Here is a 20827-nt window from a genome sequence, read left to right as displayed (position 1 = left end):
AGAGTCTCTCCACCCTTCTACTGCAGGCACATCCTGGTCTCTAGTTACTCGCCCCGCTCTCGGTTCTTTCATTGTCTGTTGGGTACTGATTGGGTGATTTGGGAGAACAGATTCTCCTGCTTGGCCACACCTCCCTTTGCCTGTGGCAGCATTTATCCTCACCAGGCTGGAGGACTCTGTTCTTCCTCTGCCAGGGATCAACCTTGAGCCCCCACCTCACCCCAACATCCACATGAGAGACAGATTAAACACCCCCAAGCACTGCCATGGGTGGAGTGCAAAGCAGGGCCATTAGGGAAGGGCATTAGTATGGACCATGATTCTGAAGGAAGTATTGGCCAGGACAAGGTCCTTTGATCCCACCCCCATGGTGGGACTGAGCTCTGGGGGAGGAACTGGTGTTGAATAAATGGGAGGGCTACAAGGTGGGGGGACTACCCAGTTCAGCCCTTGTCCGTGTGCTGTGATAGTTCATGGACATCACCTTTAGTGAACAGTGCCCACTGGGATGGGCACTCAGGGGTGGGACCTCCTTACATAGCTGACATGGCTGGGAGCATGGAGTCACTGACTCACGTTGCCAGGGCGAGGGCCATGCTGAGGTCTACAACTCACCTGAGCAGTGAGCTGCCTCACCTTGGCCACTGCCCTCTCTTCCCTCCTGGTCTTTCTCTTCCTTTATGAGTCTGTCTGCCTGTTCATTCTCCCTTCCCACTCTCCAGCTGGCTTTCCAGGTTGTTATGATGGTGTCCTTGTCAAGGGATAAGGCTAGACCATATTCTTTAACAATAGCTTGATTTATAACAAAAAATCTTTAGCTCTCTGGTCTGGACCTCCATTTGTACCCTTGCTTCAAATCTTAGGGGTGGCCTGGATCTTCTAACACATTATGTACTTCACTTAATGGTCATGTTTATTGCTTACTGTCTGTCAATACCCCACTTCTACATAAACTCCGTAAGGGTGCAGATTTTTGTCTGTTTACTGCTGTCTAGATGAATGGCAGGCATATAGTAGGAATTCTATGAACAACTGAGGAATAAATGTATGGACTAAATGAGTGAATATTTCTGTCGTCTGTCCTGTGTGTTAATACTACATCCTGTTGAAGCAGCTTTTACTGGAGCTGAGAATCTGGGCAATTGATTTTATGTAGAATGGGCATAAGAATACAAGAGTTTCATGGAATTTTAAGGACTAAAACCTTTCATATATAGTTTATGAGCCTCAGTTTCCTCATCTATAAAATGAGGATAACTGGAATATCTATTCCATGTGATTTTTGTGAGCTTTAAATAAATGACTTGTGTGAAATACTTAGCAGAATGTCTGAAACAAAGACGGTAATACATGTTACTCTTAAACGAATAATAACCGAAAGAATAAAGCATGAAGAATGAGAATCTATAATTTGTGCCTAGAAAGGGACCTTTCAGAGCCCCTCACAACAGCCCAAGGGGGTGGTGGTGCTGGTGGTTTAGTAGTTAAGTCTGACTCTTGCAACCCTGCGGACTGTAGCCTGCCAGGCTCCCCTGTCCATGGGATTTCTCAAGCCAGAATACTGGAGTGGATTGCCATTTCCTTCTCCAGGGAATCTTCCTGACCCAGACATCTAACCCATGTCTCCTGCATTGCAGGCAGAGTTTTTACCGCTAAGCCACCAGGGAGGCTGCCCTAAAGTGCAGAAGGCCTGAGAAGTAGTGAGGATTACAACTGTTTCCTCAGCATACCGGTCCTAGAACCGAGGCTGGCCTGATCTCAACCCCCAGGCAGTGTCTACCTGACCTCAAGAGAGCAGGCAGTGAAAGCTGAACTCCCTCATCCTACACAAAGACAAGGAGCCTTTATTCAAGGTGAGGGCTGGGCCCTCTCAGAGACAGTACCGCCTGCAGAGAGCATCACACTTTATAGGATTCCATGACCTTGACAATCTTCTGCTGAGAAATAACGTGAGGGCTACCGCACTTCTCCTGCATCCTGGGGAAGGGCAACTAGGGAGAGACAGGAGCGACCTTTCCTTCTTCTCTCTGATTTGTGTTCCCCTCATTATCACATCTTGCCCCTCAGCACTCCTGGGGCACCTGCCACAGCCCGAAGCCATGAAGAGGCAGTGATGAGAGGGCACTGAAGGAATACGAAGATGTGGGTAGAAGAAGGTAGTAGTAGCAACGACACAGGAGGGAAGGGGGCAGGGGATGACCTTGAAAAGAATGATCTAGCCATCAAGGACATGACATAAACTGGTTAGATGTAACTGGGTCCAAGATGGCAGAAGATTCCGTTTCCAGTAGATCTTGAGCCTCATTATTTCTCACTGTAATATTAGGTTGGTGCAAAAGTAATTACAGTTTTACATCGTTAAAATTTGCCTCTTGGTATTGGAACACATTCTTAAATAAATGTGGTTATGTTATACATCACTTTAATGTGCATTTCTCATTTCATGGTTTTTTTTTTGCTAATGACATTACTTGCTGCTTATTTTAAATTTATTTTAGACTATAGAAATGACTTAGATAAAAATAAAATTTAAGCAATTTATTTGAGTTCAAAATGGGTCGTAAAGCAGCAGAAACAACTCTCAACATCAACAACGCATTTAGCCCAGGAACTGCTAACAAACGTACAGTACACTGGAGATTTAAGAAGTTTTGCAAAGGAGACAAGACAGCCTTGAAGGTGAGTGTAGTGGTTGGCCATCGGAAGTTGGCCATAGATAATGATGAAAGAAATTAAAGATGACACAAACAGATGGAGATAGATATATCATGTTCTTGGATTGGAAGAATCATTATTGTGAAACTGTCTATACTAACCAAAGCAATCTACAGATTCAATGCAATCCCTATCAAATTTTCAATGGCATTTTTTCTCCTACAGAATTAGAACAAAAATTTTACAGTTTGAATGGAAACACAAAAGACTCCAGATAGCCAAAGTAAACTTGAGAAAGAAAAATGGAGCTGGCGGAATCAGACTCCTTAACTTTGGACTACATGACCAAGTTACAGTCATCAAGGCTGTATGATATTGGAGCAGAAACAGAAACATAGGTCAACGGAACAGGGTAGAAAGCCCAGAGGTAAACCTATGCACGTATGGGCACCTCATCTACGATCAAGGAGGTGAGAATATACAGTGGACAAAAGACACAGTGCTGCCAAAACAGTTACATGTAAAAGAATTAAATTAGAATACTTCCTAACACCATATACAAAAACCAACTCAAAATGCATTTAAAGACCTAAACGTAAGACCACACACTATAAAGCTCTTAGAGGAAAACATAGGAAAAACATTCTTTGACATAAATCAAAGTAAGATCTTTTTTGACTCACCTTCTAGGGTAATGAAAATAAAAACAAAAATAAACAAATAGGACCTAATTAAACTTAAAAGTTTTTGTCCAGCAAAGGAAACCATAAGACAGAAAGACCCACAGAATGGGAGAGAATATTTGCAAATGAAGCAAATGACAAGGGATTAATCTCCAAAATATACAAATAGCTCATGTAGCTCAATATCAGGGGAAAAAAACCCAAATGACCCAATTAAAAAACGGGCAGAAGACCTAAATAGACATTTCTGCAAGGAAGACATGCAGATGGCCAAGAGGCATACAAAAAGATGCTCAACATTGCTAATTATCAGAGAAATGCAGATCCAAACCACAATGAGGTATCACCTCATACTGGTCAGAATGGCCATCATCAAAAAATCAACAAACAATAAATGCTGGAGAGCGTGTGGAGAAAAAGGAACTCCCTTGCACTGTTGGTGGGAATGTATATTAATATAGCCACTATGGAGAACGGTATAGAGATACCTTGCTGCTGCTGCCGCTGCTGCTAAGTCGCTTCAGTCGTGTCCGACTCGGTGCGACCCCAAAGACGGCAGCCCACCAGGCTCTCCCATCCCTGGGATTCTCCAGGCAAGAACACTGGAGTGGGTTGCCATTTCCTTCTCCAATGCATGAAAGTGAAAAGTGAAAGTGAAGTCGCTCAGTCGTGTCCAACTTAAACTAAAAATAGAACTACGCTATTACCCAGCAATTCCACTCCTGGGCATATACTCTGAGAAAACCATAGTTCAAAAAGATACATGCACCCCATGTCCAATAGCCAGGACATGGAAACAAACTATATGTCCATCGACAGATGAATGGATAAAGACGATGTAGTACATACATACAATGGATTATTATTCAGCCATAAAGAGGAACAGAACTGTGCCATTTGTAGAGATGTGGATGTATCTAGAGACTGTCATACAGAGTGAAGTAAGTCAGAAAGAGAGAAACATCACATATTAATGCAGATATATGGAATCTAGAAAAATGGTACTGCTGCTGCTGCTGCTGCTGCTAAGTTGCTTCAGTCGTGTTCAACTCTGTGCGACCCCGTAGACGGCAGCCCACCAGGCTCCGCCGTCCCTGGGATTCTCTAGGCAAGATCACTGGAGTGGGTTGCCATTTCCTTCTCCAATGCATGAAAGTGAAAAGTGAAAGGGAAGTTGTTCAGTTGTGTCCGACCCTCAGCGACCCCATGGACTGCAGCCCACCAGGCTCCTCCATCCATGGGGTTTTCCAGGCAAGAGTACTGGAGTGGTGTGCCATCACCTTCTCCAGAAAAATGGTACAGATGCACCTATTGGCAGGGTAGGAATAGAGGCACAGACATTTGGACAAGGGGGACAAGGAAGAGGGGAGGGGAAGAAATGGGAGATTGGGATTGACATATATACACTACCTTGTTTAAAACAGATCGTGGGAACCTGCTGCATAGCACAGGGAGCTCAGCTCCCTGATGATCTAGAGGGGCAGGATGATGGAGCGGGTTGGTGGGCAGGAAGGAGGTCCAAGCGGGAGGCGATATATGTATACATAAAGCTGACTCACTTCGTTGTACAGCAGAAACCAACACAACATTGTAAAGCAACTATACTCCAATTAAATAAACAAAACAAAAATGAAAACAAAACGAAACCGCCTCTCCAGAAACCCTTTCATGCTGCCTCCTAGCCATTGCCTCTCCTCCCCTAAGGGCAACCACTAGCTTGATTTCTAGCAGCACAGACTATTTCGTACTTTGTGTAACTGGAATCACAGTCCGCACCATGCCTGACTTCTCAAGCCCAACACTATGTTGTGAGCTTCATCTACGTTGTTGTCTGTAGTTGTAAATCATCCATTCGCATGTCTATCTAGTGTTCTATTGTGTTAATATAAAATTCCACAATTTATTTATCCAGCTGGTAAATTTTCTATTAAGTCAAGGGTATACATATTTGCTTCAATAGATACAGCCAAAGTTTTTCAAGGTAGTTGTACCACTTTATACTCAAATCTGAGACATTAAAACTCCAATTGCTCCACATCCTTAGTGAAACTTGATAAGTCTGCCTTTTTAGGTTAGTCATTCTGGTGGATGTGAAGTGGTATTGCAGTTTGATTTAAATTTGCGTTTCTCTAATCACTGAGGAAATTAAAGACCCTCTAGTTTCTTATATCCTGATTTTTTTTAAAAAAATGGGTATTTGTCTTAAAATATATTTGCCAATGTACTTATCTCAAACACCACCGATGTCATCTTTCTGACACCCTTTATGCTAATTAACAAGCTACTGGTTTCCTTGAGAATCTTCCCTAGCATTCTTTATGCTAATAACAAAACCCCCAGGAGTTGATGGGAGATGAAAAAGAGCTGAAGCACTTGTGGTGGTGGTGGTTTAGTTGCTAAGTCCTGTTCAACTCTTGTGACCCCATGGACTGTAGCTTGCCAGGCTCCTCTGTCCATAGTAAAGAAGCACTTGTAAGATCAGATCAGTTGCTCAGTTGTGTCCGACTCTTTGCGACCCCATGAATCGCAGCACGCCAGGCCCCTCTGTCCATCACCAGCTCCTGGAGTTCACTCAGACTCACGTCCATCATGATGCCATCATGCCATCACGTCAATGATGCCATCCAGCCATCTCATCCTCTGTCGTCCCCTTCTCCTCCTGCCCCCAATCCCTCCCAGCATCAGAGTCTTTTCCAATGAGTCAACTCTTCGCATGAGGTGGCCAAAGTACTGGAGTTTCAGCTTTAGCATCATTCCTTCCAAAGAAATCCCAGGGCTGATCTCCTTCAGAATGGACTGGTTGGATCTCCTTGCAGTCCAAGGGACTCTCAAGAGTCTGCTCCAACACCACAGTTCAAAAGCATCAATTCTTCGGTGCTCAGCCTTCTTCACAGTCCAACTCTCACATCCATACATGACCACAGGAAAAACTATAGCCTTGACTAGATGAACCTTTGTTGGCAAAGTAATGTCTCTGCTTTTCAATATGCTATCTAGGTTGGTCATAACTTTCCTTCCAAGGAGTAAGCGTCTTATTTCATGGCTGCAGTCACCATCTGCAGTGATTTTGGAGACCAGAAAAATAAAGTCTGACACTCTTTCCACTGTTTCCCCATCTATTTCCCATGGAGTGGTGGGACCGGATGCCATGATCTTCATTTTCTGAAAGTTAAGCTTTAAGCCAACTTTTTCACTCTCCACTTTCACTTTCATCAAGAGGCTTTTTAGTTCCTCTTCACTTTCTGCCATAAGGGTGGTGTCATCTGCATATCTGAGGTTATTGATATTTCTCCCGGCAATCTTGATTCCAGCTTGTGTTTCTTCTAGTCCAGTGTTTCTCATGATGTACTCTGCATATAAGTTAAATAAACAGGGTGACAATATACAGCCTTGACGAACTCCTTTTCCTATTTGGAACCAGTCTGTTGTTCCATGTCCAGTTCTAACTGTTGCTTCCTGACCTGCATATAGGTTTCTCAAGAGGCAGGTCAGGCGGTCTGGTATTCCCATCTCTTTCAGAATTTTCCACAGTTTATTGTGATCCACACAGTCAAAGGCTTTGGCATAGTCAATAAAGCAAAAATAGATGCTTTTCTGGAACTCTCTTGCTTTTTCCATGATCCAGCAGATGTTGGCAATATGATCTCTGGTTCATCTGCCCTTTCTAAAACCAGCTTGAACATCAGAAAGTTCACAGTTCACATATTGCTGAAGCCTGGCTTGGAGAATTTTCAGCACTGCTTTACTAGCGTGTGAGATGAGTGCAATTGTGTGGTAGTTTGAGCATTCTTTGGCATTGCCTTTCTTTGGGATTGGAATGAAAACGGACCTTTTCATTGGAATGAAACGGACCAGAGGGATGGTATGGAGAGGGAGGAGGGAGGAGGGTTCAGGATGGGGAACACATGTTTTAAAATTATTAAATTAAAAAAAAAACAAAAAACCGAGATGATGGTTAAAAAAAATATATAAAAAAAAAAAGAAAGAAAACGGACCTTTTCCAGTCCTGTGGCCACTGCTGAGTTTTCCAAATTTGCTGACATATTGAGTGCAGCACTTTCACAGCATCATCTTTCAGGATTTGCAATAGCTTAACTGGAATTCCATCACCTCCACTAGCTTTGTTCGTAGTGATGCTTTCTAAGGCCCACTTGACTTCACATTCCAAGATGTCTGGCTCTAGGTCAGTGGTCATACCATCGTGATTATCTGGGTCGTGAAGATCTTTTTTGTATAGTTCTTCTCTGTATTCTTGCCATCTCTTCTTAATATCTTCTGCTTCTGTTAGGTCCATACCATTTCTGTCCTTTAGGGCGGCAGGTGGGAGGAGCTACCCCACGCCCCAACACCCGAGGCCAAGGGCGGCGGCTGGGAGGAGCAACCCCACACCTGAGGCCAGGGGCAGTGGCTGGGAAGACCAACCCCACATCCAAGGAGCCGTGGCTGTGCAGGCACAGGAGGGCCTAGAGGAGCTATCCCACATTGAAGGTCAGGAAGGGCGGCGGGGAGGAGATACCCCTCGTCCAAGGTAAGGAGCAATGGCTGTGCTTTGCTGGAGCAGCCATGAAGAGATACCCCACGCCCAAGATAAGAGAAACCCAAGTAAGATGGTAGGTGTTGCAAGAGGGCATCAGAGGGCAAACACTGAAACCATACTCACAGAAAACTAGTCAATCTAATCACACTAGGACCACAGCCTTGTCTAACTCAATGAAACTAAGCCATGCCCGTGGGGCAACCCAAGATGGACAGGTCATGGTGGAGAGATTTGACAGAATGTGGTCCACTGGAGAAGGGAATGGCAAACCACTTCAGTATTCTTGCCTTGAGAACCCCATGAACAGTATGAAAAGGCAAAATGATAGGATACTGAAAGAGAAACTCCCCAGGTCAGTAGGTGCCCAATATGCTACTGGAGATCAGTGGAGAAATAACTCCAGAAAGAATGAAGGGATGGAGCCAAAGCAAAACCAATACCCAGCTGTGGATGTGACTGGTGATAGAAGCAAGGTCCAATGCTGTAAAGAGCAAGCAACCTGGAATGTCAGGTCCATGAATCAAGGCAAATTGGAAGTGGTCAAACAAGAGATAGTAAGAGTGAATGTCGACATTCTAGGAATCAGCCAACTGAAATGGACTGGAATGGGTGAATTTAACTCAGATGACCATTATATCTACTACTGCAGGCAGGAATCCCTCAGAAGAAATGGACTGGCCATCATGGTCAACAAAAGAGTCCGAAATGCAGTACTTGGATGCAATCTCAAAAACGACAGAATGATCTCTGTTCGTTTCCAAGGCAAACCATTCAATATCACAATAATCCAAGTCTATGCCCCAACCAGTAATGCTGAAGAAGCTGAAGTTGAATGGTTCTATAAAGACCTACAAGACCTTTTAGAACTAACACCGAAAAAAGATGTCCTTTTCATTATAGGGGACTGGAATGGAAAAGTAGGAAGTCAAGAAACACCTGGAGTAACAGGCAAATTTGGCTTTGGAATACGGAATGAAGCAGGGCAAAGACTGATAGAGTTTTGCCAAGAAAATGCACTGGTCATATCAAACACCCTCTTCCAACAACACAAGAGAAGACTCTATACATGGACATCACCAGATGGTCAACACCGAAATCAGATTGATTATATTCTTTGCAGCCAAAGACAGAGAAGCTCTATACAGTCAGCAAAAACAAGACCGGGAACTGACTGTGGCTCAGACCATGAACTCCTTATTGCCAAATTCAGACTTAAATTGAAGAAAGTAGGAAAAACCACTAGACCATTCAGGTATGACCTAAATCAAATCCCTTATGATTATACAGTGGAAGTGAGAAATAGATTTAAGGCCTAGATCTGATAGATAGAGTGCCTGATGAACTATGCAATGAGGTTCATGACATTGTACAGGAGACAGGGATCAAGACCATCCCCATGGAAAAGAAATGCAAAAAAGCAAAATGGCTGTCTGGGGAGGCCTTACAAATAGCTGTGAAAAGAAGAGAACAAAAAGCAAAGGAGAAAAGGAAAGATATAAACATCTGAATGCAGAGTTCCAAAGAATAGCAAGAAGAGATAAGAAAGCCTTCTTCAGTGATCAATGCAAAGAAATAAAGGAAAACAACAGAATGGGAAAGAAGCACTTGTAGTACCTTCTAAATAAACACTGTCTATTTATCCAATCAGCTGGTCCCCAGAGGGTGTATTCCTGATTAGAACAGCTCCTCATCCTTCAGGTCTAGTTTCAAACATACCACCCAAGTCGTATCATTATCTAGGCTGAAGAACTCTAAATTGAAAACCCGACTTCATGATGTGGCTTCTGTGCTGTTTTCCTTTCCATCTCTCTGCTACTGTAAGCACTATGACAACACACACTTTGTGGTTTAGTAATTTTACTGCATGGAGATCTTCAGGCCCCTGGTAATCCAAGCACTGGACTGTACTCAGGTCCATGGAAATAGAGAAGGACTAGTCTTCCCATAGATTCTCTCTGCGAGAAATCTGTTAGACCTGTTGTTTCTCAGTTCAGGGGCAAAGTCACACGGATAGGCTTTCTTGAAGCAGCTCTGGAGCCACCTAGCCCTTGCCAGGGACCAGTGGCCATGGTTTTCCTGGAATAGGCATGGCATTGCTTGACTTCCTCTTCTAGAACATAGTTGGAATTGAGGGAAGAGGTTCTAAACCAGGTACTCTGATCAGCAATTGACATTTTTTATAGCTTCAAGGTGATTTATCGAGCACATGGATTTGGGGAGAATGAATTTCCTCATCTCCAGGACTCTGGAGCTGTCTCTTCTGGACCACTAGGCAAGGGATGTGTAGACTGGTCATATTTCATTCAGTAAAATGCTTGGAGATGTCTTCTGACCTTCTAAGAACAAGATCTTTTAATTTGATTTTCTTTTTATTTAAACTCAGACATGCTGGTGGGAAGCTTGTTTCTCCTAGGATGGTCATTTACCTAGAAACAGCTGTCTGAATCAGAGAGGAAAATGGTGATAAATACAACCTTCTCCTTGCTTCACTTGCTCCTTGCAAGAAAAGTTATGACCAACCTAGACAGCATATTAAAAAGCAGAGACATTACTTTGGCAATGAAGGTCCGTCTAGTTAAAGCTATGGTTTTTCCAGTAGTCATGTATGGATGTGAGAGTTGGACTATAAAGAAAGCTGAGCACCAAAGAATTGATGCCTTTGAACTGTGGTGTTGGAGAAGACTTTTGAGAGTCCCTTGGACTGCAAGGAGATCCAACCAGTCCATCCTAAAGGAAATCAGTCCTGAATATTCATTGGAAGGACTGATGCTGAAGCTGGAACTCCAAAACTTTGGCCACCTGATGTGAAGAACTGACTCATCAGAAAAGACCCCAATTCTGGGAAAGAGTGAAGGCAGGAGGAGAAGGGGATGACAGAGGATGAGATGGTTGGATGGCATCACCGACTCAATGGACATGAGTTTGAGTAAACTCTGAGAGTTGGCGATGGACAGGGAGGCCTGGCATGCTGCAGTCCATGGGGTTGCAAAGATTTGGACACGACTGAGAGACTGAACTGAACTGAATAACCTTCTTGGAGTGGGTCTGGAGGTCCATGCTTACATCTTCAGGTAGGCAGATGAGGTTGCTGGTGGTGGAGGGGGAAGGGACTGAGAGGTGAGTACCTTCAGGATAATATACCTAAGTCATGGGAGGTTTCCAGCCTCGTGGGAGCTTCTTGGATTCCTAAGGTCTGAAGTTCTGAGCAGCTGGTCCTCAAAACTGAGTCTTGAAGAGGCCTGAATGGGTTGCAAGAAGATCTAGTCTTTTCTTCTCTAGAAAGCTGAGAATGAAGTGCTTTCGGTGCTGCTTGGCCATCTCCCAGCACTCCAAGGCAGCTTCATGCCCAGGCAGCCCAGGGCTGGCGCATCCAGTGTGCTCAGGCCCCCTCCACACTTCTGGTTGGCAGTCCCTGAATGCAGGGGCCAGACAGGGGTGGGCAAGGGCAGGATGCACATATGGTCATTTGCACATTTGTGCATCTTCAAAGGATAAGAGAAAAGTTGAAACCTTGTCTAGGTTTGGGAATTTGGAATCACTAAAGTCCAAAAGGCAATAAACTTCATTAGTGCCACCTTGCCACTCACCAAGGAGATAAAATGGAGCCCAGGAGATAAAATACTCAATAGGACCCGGAAATAAGATTTAACGTCATTGTATTTATTAGGTTCTGAAACAATACACATTCACATCCTTTTGAATACAGTACATTTGGCACAATAATGTTTACAATGAAATAACACTAATGAATGGCAAGAGATTAAAATTACATCCCAAAAAGAAAAAAATGTACAAATAAAGTATCACAATACAAAAAAAAATCCCTAAAGTTGAATACATTTTATATTTAGCCAGAATTACTTTGCACATAATTTAAAAAGAGGTAATTTTTAGCCTTCTTTTTTTTTAATGTAAGAATGCATTTTTTTCACCTTTGGAGGAAAAAAAAATTGTTTCCACTTCACAAAGTCCATAATGAGAGAATACAGGAGAACAGCTATCCTTCATATATTTTTTTGGCATTTTTTTTACACTCCCCTCCTTTTTTGTCTCAAAAAAAATAAAAAAGAGTGAGCAAGCTAGTTGGAAAGATTAGAAAGAATCCGCAGAAATGTAATAGTGCGTCTGCTTCCAAACTCTTGTGAAAACCGAAATGAAACAATGAGTATTCAAGGAACAAACAAGCTCTATTCTATAGACTACATAGGATTTGAATCTGCCTGTGTGAGAACTTGACCAGCTTTCAAGCAGGAGGCATCCCAGTCAGCCCAGCTCTGGGGCCTGGAAGGGGGCATCTCTGAGCCAGGCAACCTGCTTGAGTGACTGCTTGGAGCTGTTGGGTAGAATGTATTATTATTTGTCTTCCAACAAAAATGCCAGTTGTCCTGCAGGAAGGGCCCAACCCCTGCTGACATGGGAACATTTTGGACAAGGCCGTTCGGCATGACAGTTTAAGAGCGTGCTTGGTCGTTCAATCATCAGGGTGAAGGAAGCAGAGAAGAAAACAGAGAGCATAGTGACTCGTGAGTAAGATGGGCAGTATTGTCATGTTTTCCTAAAAAATGAGATGACGCCACCATGAAGATGTTTCTGTGCTTGTCCTCAACTCCGGAAGATAGTCTCCCCTTACTATGTCAAGTTACCGAAGATAAATTAAATTAATCTACTGTTCTTCATCTCTTCACTGGTATGCTGAACACACAAGTTGATATAGCATAATATTTGAAATTATAACAAGAACAGATAATAATTACACCTGAGTTTTTTTCAAAAATCAAAACAAAAGAGAAGTGAATGTCATCACTAGTAACCAAGGCCACGACTAGCCAGATGCAAATATGGACACCAGCTCTGTATGGGCTTGAGCTAGTCACCGTCCAAACTTTGAAACAACCATCCAGAACATTCCTTTCTCTTCCCCATCTCTATCAGGACATAATAGAGCACAGGAGAACTATATGTGAGATTTAATATAGCTTAATACATGTTTACATCTTTTAAAATAAACCAAAATGAAATAAACAATATGAAGACCATCCCTCCTCCCGCCCCCCGCCTCCCAGAAAAAGAAAGAAAGAAGGAAACACACCTTATCTCTCGGTAACTTGAACCAATACGCTTACAGAGTATTGCACCTGGACATTATTATAATTATTCTTTCATAGACTAAAGTTTATAATATGCCTGAACATGCAGCAGTTGATACCTCTAAATTCAATGAATTAATTCCACAGGCCTTGCAGCAAACACTATATACAAAAAATCTCAAATGTACAAAAGGCAAAAAGCTTCATTAGTGCCACTTTGCCACTCACAAGTATATATATTCAGGGGCAGCTGGGAAATCCACGTGCAATCGTTGGAATAGATTCCATTCCCTGCTAAGTCAGTTCAGTGAAATAGATAATCCAACGACCTCCGGGAAACATAACACACAAAGCCACAGAGAATCCTTGGAAATCAAAGAACGTAACACTGGTAGCATATCTACAGGAGGTAACATCACATCCATTAAATAGTGTCCACATGAGTTGCCCTTGCATGTCACACAGAAACAGCACTCTGAGAACATCTTGCCACCCTGTCAGTGTTCCAATAAGTCGCTCTTCAATCTCCTGATACCCTCTACATAACCCATGTTTAGCCTCATGCTGCTTGTTCCAAAAGCAGATATTTTATATTTAACTTTACATGTTTAATGTTTAAAAACCACAACACAGTAGTACTATCATTTGGTAGAAGTGCGCAAAAATCACACACTGCTGCAGAAAATAAATACAGTTGATGCTGGGGATTCAGGATGAAACTGGAGAGAGAATCTGGGAGCTGAGTTTTGCTAGAACCCAGGGTCTTGACCACTCTGTGGGGTAGCCATGGAGTTCAGGCAGAACTTGAACAACAAAGAGCTCTACTAGTTTCCTTTTCTCTCAATTCCGAGCCCCCAGGTGCCACGAAAGCATTAAGAGCATACACCGTGGATGATGATTTTCTCATTGTATATTAGCCCTTTAATATCTACCTGTATTAACAATGGAATTTATTTCTTTTGGCCAATTAGAAAGCAAATTTGATAATCTATTTTTGAAATGTTAATAGAGTTCAAATCAAATTTCTTTTTCTATGGAGAGCGATTTCTTCCACAAGATACATGCTTATACAACTTTGGCATGCCCCAAATCTAAAACCAAAGCAAATGACGACGAGCCATTCCAGAGCAAACCAACACAGGGAGCCGATCAGGGTGTCTTCCAACCTCACTCCTTCCTGGGCACGCCTAGAGGGCGCTCACCCTTGGGCTGAAGAAGCACCAGTCTCTTCTCTTCTGGATAGAATGGCAGAGGGTGGCAGGTGGTGGGTGGGGGACTGGAGTGAGGAGAAGCAAGAATTGTCAGGACTCTATGTTCAAAAACAGAGCCAGAGTCTTGCTTGCTTTTTTTCTTCCTTCTTTTCTTTGCAGTAAAAGACTTGAAGTTCCTTCCTTACCAGAAGCCCCCAAGGAGCAAAGCCAGGCTTGCCAACAGACCAAACTCAGCAGTGGGTCCAGTGAACTGCTGAACCTGCACAATTCTGCAGTACTGGTGAGACGAGAATCAAGAGTGCCTTCTGGTCATCAGGTGGAAGTGGGGAGGAGCTGGCCCCGGGGTGAGGGAATGCAATAAATAGAGGGTGGACAAGGGACTGGGCTCTGGGGAGAAGTAGTTCAAGACCATCTGATGGGAAAATAGGAATCTTCCCGCGCCCCTGCTTGCAGCATCACCAAACTTCACTGGGAGCGGCTGCTCAGGGCATCAGGTCTTCACCAAAGTAGGAGAAGCCTTTGAATTCCTCCTGGTTGATCTGCTTCACAATCGCTTCGTCCACGAGTGTGAGTACTGGCTCTTCCCGGGTAAAGTCTTGGTCAAAATTATTGACGTCTCTTTTGGTTTTCTGTGGGGAGATAAGAGAAAGCGCTGATTCTAGGCTGACCTTCCTCCCCAAGGCCCCCCACAGGGAGTGGGCATCGAGCTGACCAGCCTCTTGCCAAAGCAGACCTCTAGCTACTGAGAGCAGACATTGAGCTGTTTCAATGAGGTAACGATGAATGGCCCCAGGACCGAGAGGTGACGGAGGACTTGGAAAGGAAGAATGAGGTCAAGTGAGAAGGAAGAAGGGGTGAGAGGTATGATGGAAAAGCAAGGAAGTGGGATTCCCATAGACTGTGTGTGTGTGCATGTTCGGGCGTTTTCCCTTTTAGCATCTGCCCTAACCCTCTGGCTCCACTGAGTCCTCCCTTTCTGTGATCCAGGGAATGAACTTGAATTGCCCTTCTATGAGCTCTCCAGTGGTCCTTCTTCCATAAAGGTAACCATCACCACCCCCATCACCTTACCATGTCTCCTCTAGATGACGTCTTCTCTGTATGTAGGGGGATGCGTGGAGTAGGGGTTGGGACCATCTTCTGGGAAGCCTGCCTTGATCCTCATCTGCTATCATCCTGAATCCTATTTTGTGCTCCCACATTATTTCTATTATTACACTCAAGACACTGACTTGCAGTGAATTGTTAATGCTTCTGTCCTGTCCATGAGCTCCTTAAAGGCAGAATCCTTGTCTGACTCAACCTTGGGTTCCTAGCAGTCCCCTAAACTAAGCACCTACTGAATGAGTGAATACATCAGCAAGCCCACCACTGACTCTCTAGGTCAGAAGGACCCATACCTAGTTGGAAGCTCAAGTTGCCAAAATTGCGCTTATGGTCTGTGAAGGGGTGGAGGGCAGTGATCAAACAAACTCTGGGTTTTGGAGAAAATCAGGAAGTAAGAATAATTCTCTGCCTCTGGGGGCTCCCTGCTGGGTTGGGGTCAGTATTCCTTTCTAGCACACACTGCAATGGTGAGAAAAACTTTCACAGAATAGTGGGACCTGGCTGAGACTTGAAGAATGAATTACCATCATGTTGGTAGAGATGGGAAGAAGGCACCTTGGCAGAGAGAAAGATGGGAAAAAGGCAGGAGATTGGGAACACGAAAGATGTGTATACACGACAATGGGTTGGTCAATCTGTTTGTGACAGAGTGCAGCATGGGGATGGCGGGAAATAAGGGTGGAGTCTGACTGACAGACCCTCAGCACCAAGTTCCCTCTCCCCTGCCATCCACAGCACAATACTGAGATGACTGAAGGAGCTCCGGCAATATTTTTTCAGACATTGATTAATTGGCATTATCCAGGATTCGTGCCCTGGATGATGGAATAACTCTTGTGGTGACTATTATTATTTGTAGAATAAATATTAACATATGCTATGTTCTATGGAAATCAGTTACCTAAAAATTTAGTGATAGTCTGTGTAAAAAAGTAGTCTTGAGACAAAGCTATATTTTGTACTCTGCTCTGGGAGAGTCATCATGCATGTCAGCAAACGAAAGGATGTGGTGGACACCCTGCAGTCAAGAAGACCTGGCTGATTTGATTAAGGTCAGTCTTCCTCAAACTTCCTCAGACTATATATTTTTATATATATATACACACACACACACATATACATATATATATATATATGTGGACCATTTTATTTAAAGATTCTCTTAGATTCTTTTTTTGATGTGGACCATTCTTGAAGTCTTTATTGAATTTGTTACTGTATTGTTTCTGTTTTATGTTTTGGGTTTTTGGCCATAAGGCATGTGGATCCTGGCTCCCAGACCAGGGGTCGAACCCATACCCCCTGTATTGGAAGGTGAAGTCTTAACTGCGGACTGCCAAGGAAGTCCTTTTTTTTTTTTTTCTTTCCCTAAATAGTTTCTCAATATCTGTCCTGGGAGCGAAGGTCTGCAGAATGTGGTTTGGAAAGTGCCACCTTACAGAGCATCTTCATGTTCATTTGCTTATTGATCTTTGGAACAGGCAGGTGTTATTATCCTGATTTTACAGATGTGGAAACTGTGGCTCACAGAGGTTTCATCACTTGCCCAGAGTCACCCAACTGAGTTCAGAGTGAGGCCAGACTCAAGTCCAGCTCTCAGCATGATGCTTCTCATGGTGCAGAATATTTGGAGAGCTGGACACTGGAGACATGGGAAAACATGGGCAGGCTCAAATGCAACCAGGAGACCTTTAGGTCAAGCTTCTAGGCTGAAGTAAAGCCAGAAAGCCTTGCTAGTAAGCCAGTGTGGTGGGAGAGGGCTGTGGATCAGGGAGAGAGTGGTACACAGTGAGGTGAACTTGGCAGGGGAGTCTGTTTTCAAACTGTCCCAGATTGAGGTCAGAATCAGACAGACACCACGGAGAAGAGATGAGCTAATCTTTCCCATACTGCGCCCCCATCCATCCTGCTTGGCACCTTCTCTCCGGCCTTGAGCCATCAGAGCTCAGTAGGGCTCAGAGGCCTTGGAGGGGGGGACAGAAAGAGGACAGAGGAAAGCCACAGGGACGGAAACAGTACTTGCAGCAGAAGCGGGTGTGTGCCGCCCCTGAGATGAGAAAACTGAGGGGTGGCTCAGCCATTCCTACAGGAGGGCTGGCTCCAGGCAAAAGAGGATGACATGTTCTCCATCTCCAGTGTGTACAGAGCAAAAGGAAAAGGGGGCCCTGCATGGAGAGAGACTTCACAGGGGAACCACAAAGCCCATCTCCACAGTGATGCATGTGGGGCACAGGAGGGCAGCTGCCTGGGGAGAGGGTGTGAAGACTCCTCTCCCAAAGGTCTCTATCACAGGAGCGAGGGGTTTACTTTGATTGAAGAGGGGTAACAGCATGTGGCCCATGGTGCTGGGGGAGGAGCAGGATGGGGAAGAAGGCGACGGCAGCACGGGAAGCACCAAGTATCATCCCAGTGGGGGCAGAAGGAGAGGGAGCTGGTGAGGAGGACTGGCAGAGAATAGGGCAGAAGGGAAACTCAGTTTGAGCACCACTGATGGTGGGCTATATCCAGGACCTTTCAGGGGCAGGATCCCCTCCTTCCAGCCTCCTCTGCACTGGTCACTAATGGAGGAGGGGGGCTGGTGTATAGGGAACCTCGGGACATTTGTAAAGGCTTTGGCATTGACTCCCCTGTTTAATTTCTTGTGCTTCACCTTTCAATCATTTGAGTCCACTAGTCATGGAAACTGGTTTCATTTTCTGAGGTCAACTGAGTATAGTGATGGAGCTACGTTTCATAGGACGTCTGAAAGTCCCAACTTGCTGACTGCCTACCAGGGAACCAGGCTCAGTCAACACAGCTAGGGACATCTTTTTCCAGGTGCATGGTGAGCTGGCTTGGGGAGCAATCAAGCTCAGCTCTGGGCTTTCCAGGGGAACCAGAATCATTGGTGGCATGCGCGCGAGTATGCCATTCTTCAAGAACTCTATGGAAGAACCTACTTGGCTCATGCACCCCTTATGCTACCTGGTCCAGGCCTTATTTCCCTTGGAGACATCTTAGATCCTTGTCAGTTATTCATTTCCATTCATATAACTTACAGTTTCTGACAATTAATTAACCTTAGAGGCTTGGGAGGTTTTCCAGAGCAAGTATTTCTGAGGAAACCCATCCCATGTTAATAGCATGTAGGCAGCCTCACATCCTCACATTTAGAGGACTGGGAACTATATCCTTTACTCACTGGTTTCACTCATTGGAAAGCTGCTGTTCCCTTAAAGAGCAGGTACAGGACTCATCTCCAGGGTTCTGACGGACAAAGTCCCTGTTTACCTGGATCTTCAGTCATCCCATTTGCCTCCCTTCATGTCTACACACCTGACTCAGCCCCCACCACACAGCCTGAGAGGCGACACTGGGACAGGGAACAGTCATCTAACTCTTCACACGTTGTCTCCTCCATGAAGCCCTTCCCACACCCTCTGGACCACATGGAGGGGACACCACATGGAGGAGGAGAAAGCACTGGCTGACCTCCCATCTTGGTACCGTCCCTTTCCTGGTTTGATGACATTGTGAAGGAAACCTCTTTGAGCCTGGGTCTTTCATCTGTAAAATGGGGGTGGTCCCAGGAGCCCTACAATAGCCTTGAGGACTGAATTAGATGCCAGATGTGCGGCGCCTCAGTGCAAATCCTGACACACAGTGGGTACCCAATAAATGTGAGCTCCTACCCTCTTAGTCTTAGCACCACGTGCCTTGGGCATGGCTCACGCTCAGCGTGGCTGGATCTCCAGCGTAGCCCATGGGCGCCATGAGCTTTGGAGTGCAGGGCTGCCTTGGGCATGCTTCATGCTCAGCGTGGCTGGATCTCCAGCGCAGCCCATGAGTGCCATGAGCTTTGGAGTGCAGGGCTGCCTTGGGCATGCCTCACGCTCAGCATGGCTGGATCTCCAGCGCAGCCCATGGGCACCATGAGCTTTGGAGTGCAGGGCCTGAGCTCACACTTCTCTGTGTGCTTTCAAATTCTGAACTAGTGCTGAGCCAGGGCCTGCCTGGACATCCTGGTCTTCCTCTAGCCACTGAGATTCTTCCAACAGTGCCCTACTGCTCTCGGAAAAAGCACCAGTTTCTTAATCACTTCCAAGGCCCTCTGGGATCTGGTCCCTGCTCACTTATCCAGTTTTATCTCCTAGGCCCTAGGGAACTGTGAAGTTTTTTGGATGCACTGGCTTCTTCCTGCAACCGAGCCTTTGATCAGCCAGTCCTCTGCCTGGAGCACCCTCTCCCCTCTTTAACTTCTGCCCCGTGTCCTCGTCACCTAGCTGACTTCTGCTCACCTTTTCCATCTTGGCTTAGATATCCTGCCTTCAGGAAAACTTCTGTCTCTCCAGGTCTCTTCTTGGGGTCCTGTCATCTCCTCTAACTTTTATCACAGCACTTGCCACCCTGGGTGTCCACCTCCTTTTGTGATTAACCTGTGAGCTCCTGGGGGCAGGGATCAGGTTGAACTCAATGTTCCATCCCCAGGCTGGTGCACTGCCTGGCACATAGTGAGCGCTCAATAAATAACCGAGAAGAAACATTGAGTGCGTGTCTCTTGCTACCACTTTATCTAAAGCCACTGAAGTGATCTGGACCTGAGGCACTCTTGTGCCAGTGGGTGTTTTTGTTTAGAGAAGGCTGAGGACTGACTCACAAAGAGCCCCGAGCAGGGTGCCCTTGCCCATGGCAGCTCCACAGGGCCCTGAGAAAGCGGCCGGTATAGGCCTGGTTAGTAGGGTGTCTTCTGCCATCAGCAGCCAGCCTGGGCCACTAAAGTTCTTCAGTTGCTGGTATGAGACAGAAATGGAATGAACCAGGGTTTGGGCAAATCCCATCGAGACAGATAGGCTAAGAGAAGTTTGGGGATTTTGTGGCTATGTCCCTAACCCCCGCTATTGGTGTCAGGGGAAAACAACACTCCTCTTCCCTTTGGCTTCCTTCAGAAGTCAGGTCTTGGATCTGAGAGGTCTAGGGCTGACCTGGGGGAGAGCACACTTCTCGCATCTGCAGTGGGGGAGTGAGGCAGTGCTTATGGAGACAGAGTTATAGGTCACTCTAGAGTCTTCTGAGAAATCGCATCTGAGAGGCAAAGCTGGTGACCTGTCTGTTAAATCACCCTGAGGCCGTGGAGGGCCGGAGGCTCAACCAGCTGTGCGGATGGGGCAGGCTGCCTGCATGCTTGCTTCCTGTCTGGCTGGCGCAGTTCTTTCAGAGCCCTCACTGAACTGAAATCATAAACACAAGCTTTCAGAGAAGCCAGTGATTTCTGCTTCTGTCTTCATCTGATTATGAGGAGATAACAGATGACTTTGTTCTAAAGTGCTGAGAAAACTCCCTGGTCTTACAGGCCGGGGCATGGGGCTATAGGCACCGTGCTGGTCCCAGACCACCTCTTCATCTCTGCCTGGCATGACAGCAAGGGCACATGGGCAATAGAGTGACCACAAGCCAGGGGCCTGGCCCATGAGTGCAACAAGAGCCTGGGAGACAGACTATTCCTGGGGAGACGCGTCGTCTCAATGTGGTGTCCAAGAACCCAGCTTTCAGGTTCCAGCTCCCTCTTGA

The 20827-nt window shown here is 45.3% G+C and overlaps 1 protein-coding gene across 3 annotated transcripts in view; it reads right to left on the bottom strand.

Annotated features, from left to right (window-relative positions):
* Window positions 1–11514: 11514 nt before the first annotated feature.
* Window positions 11515–20827, bottom strand: part of PRKCE (protein kinase C epsilon) — a 542503-nt gene continuing 533190 nt past the window's right edge. For all 3 annotated transcript variants that reach the window (XM_027555170.1, XM_027555168.1, XM_027555171.1), the window contains one exon: window positions 11515–14802. In XM_027555170.1, the coding sequence (XP_027410971.1) occupies window positions 14656–14802 (147 nt within the window). In that variant the 3' untranslated portion in view covers window positions 11515–14655. The remainder of the gene's footprint in view (window positions 14803–20827) is intronic.

Source organism: Bos indicus x Bos taurus, chromosome 11 (genome assembly GCF_003369695.1).
Source record: "Bos indicus x Bos taurus breed Angus x Brahman F1 hybrid chromosome 11, Bos_hybrid_MaternalHap_v2.0, whole genome shotgun sequence".
Classification (NCBI taxonomy): domain Eukaryota; kingdom Metazoa; phylum Chordata; class Mammalia; order Artiodactyla; family Bovidae; genus Bos; species Bos indicus x Bos taurus.
The sequence above is the reverse complement of the archived record's forward strand: the minus strand, read 5'-3'. Positions and strand labels throughout refer to the sequence as shown.